Here is an 11,841-nt window from a genome sequence, read left to right as displayed (position 1 = left end):
CCTGGTGGCTCGGAGGGAAACTGCGAGGAGCTGCAAAACTCGTCCTCCAGACTCCCTAGAGAGGTCTGCGCGCTGCCTCTGTTTAGATCTGATAGAGTGATCCTCAGAAGAGTAACGGGGTTTACTCAGGGACCGACTGCCCCAGTTGGTGATGAAGGAGTGAGTAACCCCAGGGCCAGCCCCGTCACTCCTGGGCGTCGGGTGGTGGGCGCCCCTTTAACCAGAAAAAGGCTGGTCCTACTTTGGGCCACCTGGTGGCGTCGGAATCCCGACCGGTTTGTCACCGGGTGACCTGGAGCTCACCATCCCAACGACGTGGGCATGGCAAAGTGGGGGTCCTTCAATGAGTTTCAGCTGCCTACAAGCCCGACACGCACAGTGACTACACTGTGAGGCGCACCAGAGATTCGAGTCGAGCCGGGGCGACGGACTTTCGAAGGACTAGGGCCACCGATCGCCTCTCACCCGGCGGAAATGGATCTGAGTCGGCATTTCTAACAAGCTCCCAGGTGAAGCCAGACCACGCTGTAAAGGAGCCCGGCATGGGGAAGCCCAAGGAAAAGGGGTACGCTCCTCTGCAGATGGATTTTGAGGCATCAGTTTTTGTTGAATGAATACTGCAGATGTCAAACTGACTGAAGACGCATTTCATAATTCACATAATTCATAGGGTGTAGGGAGTTTGCTGAGTGTTACAGACATCCTTCTACACCTTTTGCGTTATTAGCTTCTTTTAATCCATAAAATAATCCTGTCGATACTGGTATTATTATTGTCCCCATTTTACAAATGGAGCAACTAAGCTACATATAAATGAGAGGAAACCATAGTTTATAGCTGAACCCGTGCAGGCTGGCTCCTCAGATCCTTCTGGTAACTCTATATATGACCCCAATTTGTAGGAACTCACTGAGGCAAAGCAAAGAGTGAGAAACCATATATACTTGAGGGCCCAGAGTTCAAATCAGTAAAGAACATGTGTTTTCATTAAAAAATATAAATTTTTATATGTATATAAATATATCTGTATTCATTTTTCTGGGGCGGGGGGAGGTTTACTGGGGTTGTAACCCGGGAGCAATTTACCATTTGAACTACATCCCCACCTTTTTTTTTTTTTTTTTTTTTTTTTAATTTTAAGACAGGGTCTCACTAGGTTGCTTGGGCCGCTAAATTGCTAAGGCTGGACTTGAACTTAAGATCCTCCTGTCTCAGTCCCCAGAGCCTCTGGGATTACAGGAGTGCACCACTGGTGAGTTGTGTATATAAGTACGCTGTGAAGGAAAGAGTCCTGGGTTTTATTTATAATTAAATTCAGTGAGATACCCTTTGCAGCGACTCTACTGAACGAATGCTCTTGGAGCATCTTTCAACAGGCCAACCCTGAACTAAACACTGAAGCTACAAATAAGTCAGAGAATGCTGGAGGGAAGCTCATTACCTAAGCTCCAGACCAAAGGGAAAAAAGCACCCTGACGTGGCCGCCGTGGTGCACGCGTATAATGCCAGCAACTCGTGAGACATAGGCAGGAAAATCTCAAGTTCGAGGCCAGCCTCAGCCACTTAATGAGATCCAGTCTCAAAATAAATAAAAAGTGAAGGGGCTGGTCTGGAGTTGTAGCTCAGTGGTAAAGCGCTTGCCTAGCATGTATGAGGCACTGGGTTTGATTCTCAGCACCGCATATAAATAAATAAAAATGAAGGTCTATTGACAACTAAAAAAAAAAAAAAGAAAGAAAAAGTGAAGGAGTGTTGTTCGGGGGTAGAGCGCCTCTAGGTTTAATCGCTAGTACTGCAGCCCAACAATTTGTGTTCCTGGCAGAAGAGAATGCTGGAGTTAAGGACTATGTCTGTGGTGAGATCACTCTTGACTGTGTTTTGAAGAATGTTAAAATTAGCTCCATGAAGCACTGGGAATAGCCGGAGGGAAATATGGAGACCAGAGTAGCATGACATTTTCTTTCCAGGAACCAAATCCTTGTGGCTCAAGAGAGAGGCATTCAGAGGGAAGCTCAGGGATGCTGGGGCCAAACTGAGTTTGATTTGGATGCTGAAAGCCATAGGGAGCCACAGAAGGCCCCTACCTTACCTTCCACTCTGGTCTTCACAGTCACCCCCTTGTCTTAAGGAAGAGCTTTTTAGTTTCCTTCAACCTTTCCTGTCCACACCCTTTTCTTCAGGTCTCCCTCATCTTCTTTCTTTCTACAAACTCTGCTTCCTCAGCTCCCATCATTATCTGTTACCACCTAGCCCTCTCCAGTCTCCCTACTTCCCTTCTCTAACAATGAGTCATCAAAATTAAAACTTTAGCCCACTCTTTGGACAATGTGGCCACTTTATACGGTTGTTGGGCTACTGATTGTACCCAGAGATGAAAACTACCAGCAGCCTAGTTATAAAGCCTGTTTATTTTAACCAGTGTCTGTTGGGTGCTCTGGCTCCACCCTGCATGATCCTCTGGCAGCTAGTCTGTCTGTTCTCTCTCCCTCTCTTCCCTATATTCCTCTTACTAATTTGAAAAAGATCCATTAAATCAAATCAAGTTTTTGTGAATCCCCTAGACACACCAAAGCAGGGATTATATCCAGATTTCACACCTAAAGTGGAATACATTTTTTTCTAGCCACCAAACCATGACATTCACTCACGCAAATATTATCTTAAGTCAGCTCTTACTACTTCTAAATTCTGTGTCAAGGTACTGGAGACACCAAGATCTTTAAGATCTAGCCTCTCCTGAAGGAGCACTTTGCCTAGGAGAGAGCACAGACATGTCAACCAAGAAGCATAATAACATGTGCTAGGAAGATGATGGGGTACAGTGTGAGTGTGGGAAGCATAGCAGTGGTCAGTTACTGAGTTAGGAAATGGGAAGTCTTAATAGGTCACCCTCAGACTGTCTCTAGGCTAGGCAGATGGGTGTGGAAAGCGTGTTCCAGGGCCCAGTAAATTATGATGTGGTTCCTTAAGCTTACCTGGGAGGCCTAGACTGTCAAGTATGTATTAGAGTTAAAGATTATTGTGAAAATGGGAGGTGGCAGTGTGGTATGCCTCTGGACAAGGGGAGCAGGAAAAGAGCAATGGAGTTTAGGTTTGACCCTGGGCATCCATCCTCTATATATTTAGTATCTGACTGTCTATCTACCTACCTACTTACCTATCCATCCATCCATCTATCATTATCTGATGGTATCTTCCCTGTAGAGCCCTGACCCCAGATTGGATGCTTCAAGCAAACAATTTTATTTAAGAAAGATGAAGAAAGGTAGAGAAGGGGGATAAGAACAAACATATTAAATGACAGGGCCCAAAGAAATCCACGAAACTTAGGAATGTTGAAAAGATTAAACTTTTTGCCTTACTTCCTGAGGGCCTGTTAAACATAAGATGTCATACTTCTAACCAGACAAACAAGTCCCACAGAGCTAGTGGTCAACACTCTTGAGTCACAGGACAAGTGACTTGGCAGTTCTTGAATGTTCTTGGGGCAATCTCCCCACCAGGTAACAGGTGTATACACTGAAGATTTTTGGCTTCTAATATTTTTCAATTTGATTTGTGTGTGTGTGTGTGTGTGTGTGTGTGTGTGTGTGTGTGTGTGAGTGTGCACTTGCGCGCTGGGGTCTCATCTATGCTAAGCATGTGCTGTATCACTGAGCTATATCCCCTTCAATTTAATTTTTGAGTAAATACATCAAAAAGCATAAATAGTAAAGTGAAAACTCTCCCTCAGATTAGCATCCCCTTCCGGAGGGATAATAGTTAATCACTATTATTAGTTTTCATGTATCTTTCCAAATTCTTTATGCGGAAATAAGCAAACAGGAATATAAATTCTCATTTCCCCTTCTTTCTATATACAATGTAGTATCTGATATCTGGTGCTCCACACCTGGATTGTTTCCATTTGCCATTGTAGCCTGGAGGTGTTCCATGTCATTCCATGAGTCCTTCCTTGTTCACTTTATAACTGCACTGTAGCCCCTAACCATAAGGACCAGTTGCCTACTGATTTAGCATTTGGGGTTTTCCCAATCCTTTGTTATTCAAAGCAGTAGTGCAATTATATCGTACACATGTCAGTGTTCATACATGCAAGTGTATCTGTAGGATACATTTCTAGAGCAGGAATCACTGGAAACTTTGATAGATAATGTTAGATTTCCCTTGATAAAGAACTTTATCAATATACATTCCCACCAACAATTCACCTAGCCACAGTAGCAGGGTAGGTTCTCTTTCAGGATTTGATAAACCAATAGATAAAAAATAGAATGCCAGCAGAATTTTAAATTGCATTTCTTTTAAAAAGGGATCAGTGTTTAAGGGGAATTTGCATTTGTATTTTCAAAGTATCTTTTTAATTCTAACATGAATTATTCTAAAAGTCCAAGCTCAGAACTTCCCACCTGCATCACAGAGTCTCTGGAATCTTTGAGAAAATATATACCTTTATTTAAAAAATAGCTTTTGATATTCTTTGAAAATAAAAGAAGTGCTATTGATGAGTCACCACTGAACAATATGAAAACACTGCAGGTATTTTGAAAGAAACTCTGGGCAAACACAACAGAATCTGAAAAGACTTGAATGAGGTCCCTAGAAATTCACAACATTTTAAAACAGCTTGGCTGAGGTGAAGACAGACTCAGAGTTTTTATAAAGTTAGTTATTTTTGTTCCTATAATAAATACCCGCACCCGAACAATCCAGTGGCACACCCCCATAGCACCAATGTTCTTCTCTGGTCTCAGAAAAGGCATAAAGAAGCCCTGTAAGTGCTTTAAAGCAGTCCTCCCTATGTCACAAATGTCCTCTGCATTGTGGACCCCACTCTCTAATGGTCCCCAAATGATGACCACTACAGATATTTTGGAACCAGATAAGAGGTACAGTGGTGTTTTTCTCCCTATAGATAGCAAACTTTGATAAGAGGGGTATGGGTTGTGGAGGGTTCAGCTTTTGGCACACCCTGGTGCCAGCCCCCATGTATTTGTGACAATAGCTGGAGGTTTTTGCCGCTTTCCACCCTCTGTGCTCTGGTTGGCTTATGGGCCTCAGACAGCCAATAGCTCTTCACTTGCATACTGCGTCCTCGGACGAGACCCAATACAAGCTTTTCTGGTGGCCCTCATCAAGCGTCCTCAGGTAAAGCAGCCTTGGCCAGCGGTGACAGCAGCTGGTTCTTGGCATTTGTTGAGACAGCAGTGTCTCTGCCAAGCGCAGCTGTTTTCTTCTCCACCCTTCCCACCCTTCCTTACCCAGCTCGGCCTGTGAATCCACCTCAGGAACTGGCCCGGCTGGTGCAGCTTCTAATGAGTGGTTGGGTCACGAGGAGGAGGAGGACCTGGACTGGGAGCGAGGCGGGAGCCCCCAGGGGTTAATTTGCCCACATTGTTCTCAGCTGACTCCAGTCTTTCCTGTAGAGCTTCCCCTCCACTCCCTGCCTTTCATTCTACTCCACCCTTGAGAACCCCAAAACTTAAAATCTGGGCCATTCCTTGAAAGGTAGGTCTGGAGGGCTCAGGTAGACCTCTGATTCTGTGTGTGACCATTAGAATGACCTCAGCCTCTGTCAACAGCCTGTGTGGCCTCAGCTCTCCGGGCAGACCCTCTTCTGTTGCTCCTCCCGCATCCCATCCTGGGCCATACCCACTGAGATCAGCTTCCCACTCAGGGAAAACCTTCTGGTGGGTAGCAGGCAGGGAGGCTTGGAGGGTGGGATGCTGCGAGGGTTGTGTATAGGTGCTGAGATTCTAGAAAACCTGAGCCTGGGTCCTGGCACCAACTCTACTGTTTGTTTCTGTTTGTCTTAGCAACTTAGAAATCCCCAGTGAGAATTCTGGCCTGGAAGAGGTCTGCTACTGGGCCCTCATTCGGCAAGACATAGGCCAGCAGAGCTTCCTTGTCCGAAGGAGGCCCACTTGGCTTTAGGCAAGTCACCTGTCAGGTAGCTGCACCTCACAGCACTCGGATCCCTCTCTCTGCCCAGGCTCCTCCCTCAGAGCTGGGTTGCACCAGGTCTGCATTTGGCTCCCTCTGCCCCCACTCAAGCCACGGCTAGACAGGCCACAAGTGCAGCCGCTACCAGAGCAGCTCTCAGGATGGACCTCACTCCTTCATCCCTCTAGTTGTCACCACTCATGCCTGCTTCCTCACCAATAGTACCCAGGGCAGAATGGCGGCTACCACAGCCACCACAGCGATGAGGGTGATGAGCAGGAGGGCCCGTGACCGACAACAGAAGGAGCGGGTGGAGCTGGGAGCCGGGGACACCTCCGAGAGCTCTGCCAGGCTGCGACGTGGGAGCACACTGTCCTGCTCTCCCAGGGGCATCCCATGGCGACTGATGATGAAGATCTGCGACTCCCGGGGCAGGCTGGGCAGCAGGTCCAAGGGGAGCTGGGTGCCATGGCTGGAGGATGGTCTCCAGACCTGCTGGGAGACGGCCAAAGGGTTTGTGTGCCCTCCACGGTCTGGTGAGGGCACAGAGGGCAGGCCCACTGGCACAGCCAGGGTCTGCGAACTCTTGTCCAGCATGGAGGGCCAGCGGGAGCTCTTCTTGCTGAGGAAGGTGACATAGCGGCAGATGGGGCAGATGATGGTCCTCTGTACCTGCCCGTCCACCTGAGTGGACAGCAGATACTTGACTAAGCAGTCATGGCAGAACACATGGCCGCAGCTCAGCGTCCGACTGGCGCCCTCCAGGTCCCGGAACTTCTCATAGCACACAGGGCACTCGCTGCCCGAGCTGTCCTTGCTCTCCCCTTCTGACATGACCCTTCAGAGAAGGCAGGGTTTAGCTAGGGAAAGGAGGAAGGTGGAGGATCATGAACATCCAGGTCTTCTTTTCCTCCCTCCCTCCCACTTCCTAACTTCCACCCACACCTCCATGGCCTTCTCTAAGCTTTGTCTTAGTCTCTTCCTCTTCTTTCTACTCCCACTCTTTTCTCTTCTGCTGCTTCTCTTTAGTGCCCTTTCGGATTCAAACCAAAACCTAAGACCTAGAGACCTAAGATCCTTAGGAAGGATATGTGCAGGAGCTTCTGGAAGGAGTGTTGGAAAACAGGTAAGAGATCCCAGCCGCGTTGGACTCTGGAGGGAGGTGTGTGGAGCGTGATGAAGACTACCTGAAGTGCCCGATGCCTCACCCCAACCATGACGTGTACTCATGGTGAGGTCACCACCTCACCTCTTCCTGGTCCACGCAGAAGTGAAGACAGGAGGACCCAGTTCCCTGGGCAAACAGAGAGCTAAGAAAATGTATGCCTGGTCTCAGTCCAGTCTTCAGTTTGGACCTGTATCCAAAGTGGCCATTTTTCAGAAACTACCCACTATTCCTTAAACTTCCCCCTCAGCTAGGATTGGCTGATGCATGGAATTTCCTCCAGCCACTGGATTGCATTCCTCTGTGCTAAGGGTGGGTATAAAGCTATGACTGTTTAAAAATAAAGCTCACCTATAAGGAAGAATGAAACTATAGCATTTGCCAGTAAATGGATGGAACTGGAGACTGTCATGCTAAGTGAAATAAGCCAGATATTCCCTTTGATATGCTGCTAACACACAGTAATGGGGGAGTGGGAGAGGAAGAATAGAAGTTCACTGGATTAGACAAAGGGGAATGAAGGAAAGGGAGGGAAGATAGGAATAGGAAGGACAGTAGAGTGAATTGGACATAAGTTTCCTACGTTCATACGTGAATACATGATCAGTGTAACTCCACATCATGTTCAACCACAAGAACGGGATCCTAATTAGAATATATGCCATGTATATATAATATGTCAAAATACATTCTACTGTCATGTATATCTAAAAAGAACAAATAAAAAACATGTAACATTTAAAAATAAAAGTTCAGAGGGGCTGGGGACGTAGCTATGTGGGAGAGCACTTGCCTAGCATATGCAAGGCCCTGGGTTCAATCCCTAGTACAAAAGCTTGGAACTTACACATGAAAGTGCCTGCTGGCCCTCCTCACAGTCATACACCCACCATGCTCAGTCATTCTTCAAATTCTTCTTTCATGGCTGCCTAAGGCAGTCAGAGAACCTGCTGATTAACCTCAGTGAAGGCAGATTTTCATTCTTGGAGGATGTGTCTGATGTTTTGGAAATGGCCAGAACTCAGTGGGAGCCAAATCTGGTGAGAAGGTAAAGGAGACATCAAGTGGAATGATGTTGAGATCAAAAATATGGAGTCACTACAAAGTAACATGGATTGAAACAGAATCTGGCTACAAAGGAGAGAAACCTCCCTGGCCCCCCCAAAATGCTTTCAGCAGAATTGTCTATGATTTTGAAGGGAAAAACCTGCTTGGATATGTGGCAATATCCAAGTGTCTTCATTTAAAAGGCCCCAGTATTACAATTGTGTAGCCCAAACTTATCTAGAACAGCCCCTTTGGAAGGAACCATGATTGCCTGTTATTGATTATATTCTTCCTTCAATGACAGAGACAAAAGACCCTAGGACACACTGACAAAGTAAGAGTTATATGGCCATCCCTGAGGCCTGACAGACATTTTGGGAACGAGATCAGCTACTAGGAAGGACAAACTATAAAGATCACAAATCTTTTGGCATTGCTCCCCTCTCTTGGCTTGGTTTCAAATCCATTTTGCCAAGTTGAAAATGTCCTATCACTAAGAAAGCGTAAAAATATTTCGTGGTGGTGATAGGAGACCTGTGATCATGGAGGAAACCCCAAAGCCTTTGCAGGGGTCTCCAGATTTGGTCTCTGAAGTGGTCAATAAGGTGTCCAGGGTAGGGGAAGGGATTCAAGTGCTCAGATAGTGGAACCAGGTTTTAATCCTTGATGTATCCATTTCTGGCTCTGTATATAATCTTGGCCAAGTTGATTAACCTCTCTGAGTCTTAATTTCTTATCTGTAAGATGAAGTTGATAATAATAGTTCTACTTTCATCCCAGAGTCCTGAGTTAATGCAAGTGAAGAGTATGGCACACAGTAAGTGGTCAATAAATTGGAGGTGTCCCTGTTAAGGAAAATTAAGTCTTCCCTCTTCTCTTAGAGGGAGCTTTGACAACCTCGGTTATGGGTCTTAACTAAAAAGAGGGGGAAGCTCATCTCAAATTACAATACCTGAACAAGATAACCATAGATTAGGTAAGTGATGGACAATGGATAAAAATTAAGATGGTAATTCTGGGGTTCATAACACACTGGGAAGTGTCTAAAACTAACCAAGGAGTTATTATTAGGAAGACCATGATTTTCTCAAGCTAACCAATTACCAACATGTTCTCCTGCATTTCATAACTCCTCACAGGTATATAATATTAATTCATTTTTTCCTTCCTTCCTTCCATCCATTCATCCATTCATCCATCCATCCACCCAATTATTCGATATTTACTAAGCATCTGCTATTTGCTCAATACTGAGCTTATGCATTGGAGACAAGCAGTGATCAAGAACACCTTTCATGAATTTTTAGAGCCTAGAGGACATTTATAAATTTTCTTGAAAAAGAGATTTTTTTTTTAAAGGAAGATTGATGATCAGTAGGCTAAGTGGTTGGGATAACTGAGAAGTAGGGGTCAAAGTAGGCAAGAGAACAAGAGCAAATAAAAGAATATCGGGGGAAAAATGAACTTTAGTCATTGTTAAGTTGAACCTCCTAGTTTTGTAGATGAGCAGAGTCAGGTATAGAGAGGGGGAAAGACTTGCCCAGGGTCACTTGGGAAGATGATGAAGAGGGAGATAGCAAAGAGAGAAGATCCCATAGATGATAGGACATTACTGGAATTAGTTATTAGATTGGATGAATAGACATTAGCTAATTTGGGAAACACTGTCCTCAGGATGAGCAGGGAAGGAGGAGGAAAGTTTTTTGTTTTTTTTTTTAAACTTCTCGTTTCAGTTCCAGGCAAAGTAAAAGGGGTTCAGGGAGTGTAGAAGACATCCCAAGTCCCCACTGATGGCCTCTTTCCGCTGCAATCCTTTCTACTTCATGTGTTTCAGGAGACCCATGGCATTCACACCTGGACAATCTCGCCTCCTTCCCCATCTTCTTCTCACCTCCCTTTCTCAGTCTTTCTATGACCCCTCCTTTCTTGCATCTCTCCCTTTCTCTATTCTATGCCATTCTCCATTCTTTTTTTTTTTTTTTTTTTGCGGTGCTGGGGATTGAAGCCAGGGCCTTGTGCTTGCAATGCAGGTACTCTATCAACTGAGCCATATCTCCAGCCCGCCATTCTTCATTCTTGAGTTCCTCTGATGGACCTGACTGGGTCGAGTGCTGGCCGATGAGAAAAGGCAGCAGAAGAAATGCAAGGAACATGCTCTAGTCTGGGCATAAGATAGTGAAGTAACAAAACAAAACATTTTATGCCAAAGGCATCACCATTGGTGTCTCAGGAAATTGGGGGGAAGAGGAGGACTGGAAAGTCCTCTTTGCTGAGATGGGACCAGTGTTGAGCTAATAATAAGTAATTACAACAGCTACCGTTTATTGAACACTAATTATGTGCTTGGCATTTTGCATCCCTTCCTGGTCGAATTCTGACAATAACTTTGGGAGGTAGGTATTATCTCCATTTTACAGACAGGGGAACTGAGGCGCAGGGATTAAGTGAAATAATTTATTCAAAGTCACACTGCTATTATCAGGCAGACCCAGGATTTGAACCCAGGACAGTCTGACTACACAGCCCTCACTATGAACTGTCACATCTACTGAGGGCTTGGATGGGCCTCTGTGGAAGCCTTTCCAGACTTTGATCAAGGGAGTAGATGAAGAAATATGGATAGAAAAGTGACTACCCAAACTTCCCCCTCAGAATAGTGAGGCAGGAGGAAGGCAATGGCTGGCAAACCATCTCCAGGATGGGGGGAACAGGTGTCACTAGCCCTGGGAAACCACCCCCACTAAGAGACAGTGACACTTCTAGGCACCTAGTATTCCCCAGAGCCATAATGCAAGTCTCTACAGTTTTTGCTATGACTACATCCTCATCCATAAGCACCACACATATCATATTCATTCTTTCTTTCTTTCTCTCTCTCTCTCTCTCTCTCTCTCTCTCTCTCTCTCTCTCTCTCTCACACACACACACACACACACACACACACACACACACACACACACCTCTCTCTCTCACACACTCACACACACACACACACAGACTCACAGACACCTGCATCATTCCCGTTTCAATTCAGAACACTGCCATGCTTCTTCCCCACACCCAACCAGGACCCCAGACTCACTTGGGATTTGACCCGAGAGAGTAGCATCCGCCTTTCTATCCCGCGCCTCAGCAGAGCAGCTGGGAGCCACGCAGAGGCAGTAGGCCGGCAGCTCGATCCTCTGCCGCTGCTGTCACTGTGACAGCCGCGGAGTCATTTCCTAATGACCGAGCAGGTTGGTAGCACAGCGCCGGGAAGTGAATGTTGCCCAACCCGTTTGAGGCCAGGAGGCTCTTGGCGTTGCCCAGGGGTTGGGCAGCTGCTGGCATCAGGTGATCCTGATGAGGATGCTAGGAGAGGAGCCTCTGGTCTGAGTCAGAGGGGCTCACGGTGGAGACAATGACCCAGGGCCCCTCTGGCGGAGGCTCCCCAGGCTTCTTCCTAACAGGAATATCATAGTCCTTCCACACTCAAGGACACATTTCAGTGACGCCACAACATCCATCCCCATCCTGTGCACCAGATGAAGGATCAGTAAATCAGCCTCAGGAAGGTTGTGACACACAAATATTTGTGGGACGTGCCTGTGTGCATTTGTCATTCATCAAACTCTCAGAGAGGGGCTCAGACTGTCAAAAGACCAATCACTACTGAAATAAAGGGGCAGACAAGTTATTTCCTCTAT

At 46.1% G+C, this 11,841-nt stretch overlaps 1 protein-coding gene across 1 annotated transcript; it reads right to left on the bottom strand.

Annotated features, from left to right (window-relative positions):
* Positions 1-4,431: 4,431 nt before the first annotated feature.
* Positions 4,432-11,390, bottom strand: RNF222 (ring finger protein 222). Its single transcript, XM_079135570.1, has 3 exons — positions 11,238-11,390; positions 7,956-8,145; positions 4,432-6,803 (listed from the first exon to the last, which is right to left on the bottom strand). Exon 3 carries the CDS (start codon positions 6,775-6,777, stop codon positions 6,142-6,144), a length of 636 nt encoding a protein of 211 aa, XP_078991696.1. The 5' UTR covers positions 6,778-6,803; positions 7,956-8,145; positions 11,238-11,390; the 3' UTR covers positions 4,432-6,141.
* Between the last annotated feature and the right edge of the window lie 451 nt (positions 11,391-11,841).

This window comes from Sciurus vulgaris (assembly GCF_902686455.1).
Source record: "Sciurus vulgaris genome assembly, chromosome: 3".
Taxonomy (NCBI): Eukaryota; Metazoa; Chordata; class Mammalia; order Rodentia; family Sciuridae; genus Sciurus; species Sciurus vulgaris.
This window is presented reverse-complemented; position numbering and strand designations above follow the sequence as displayed.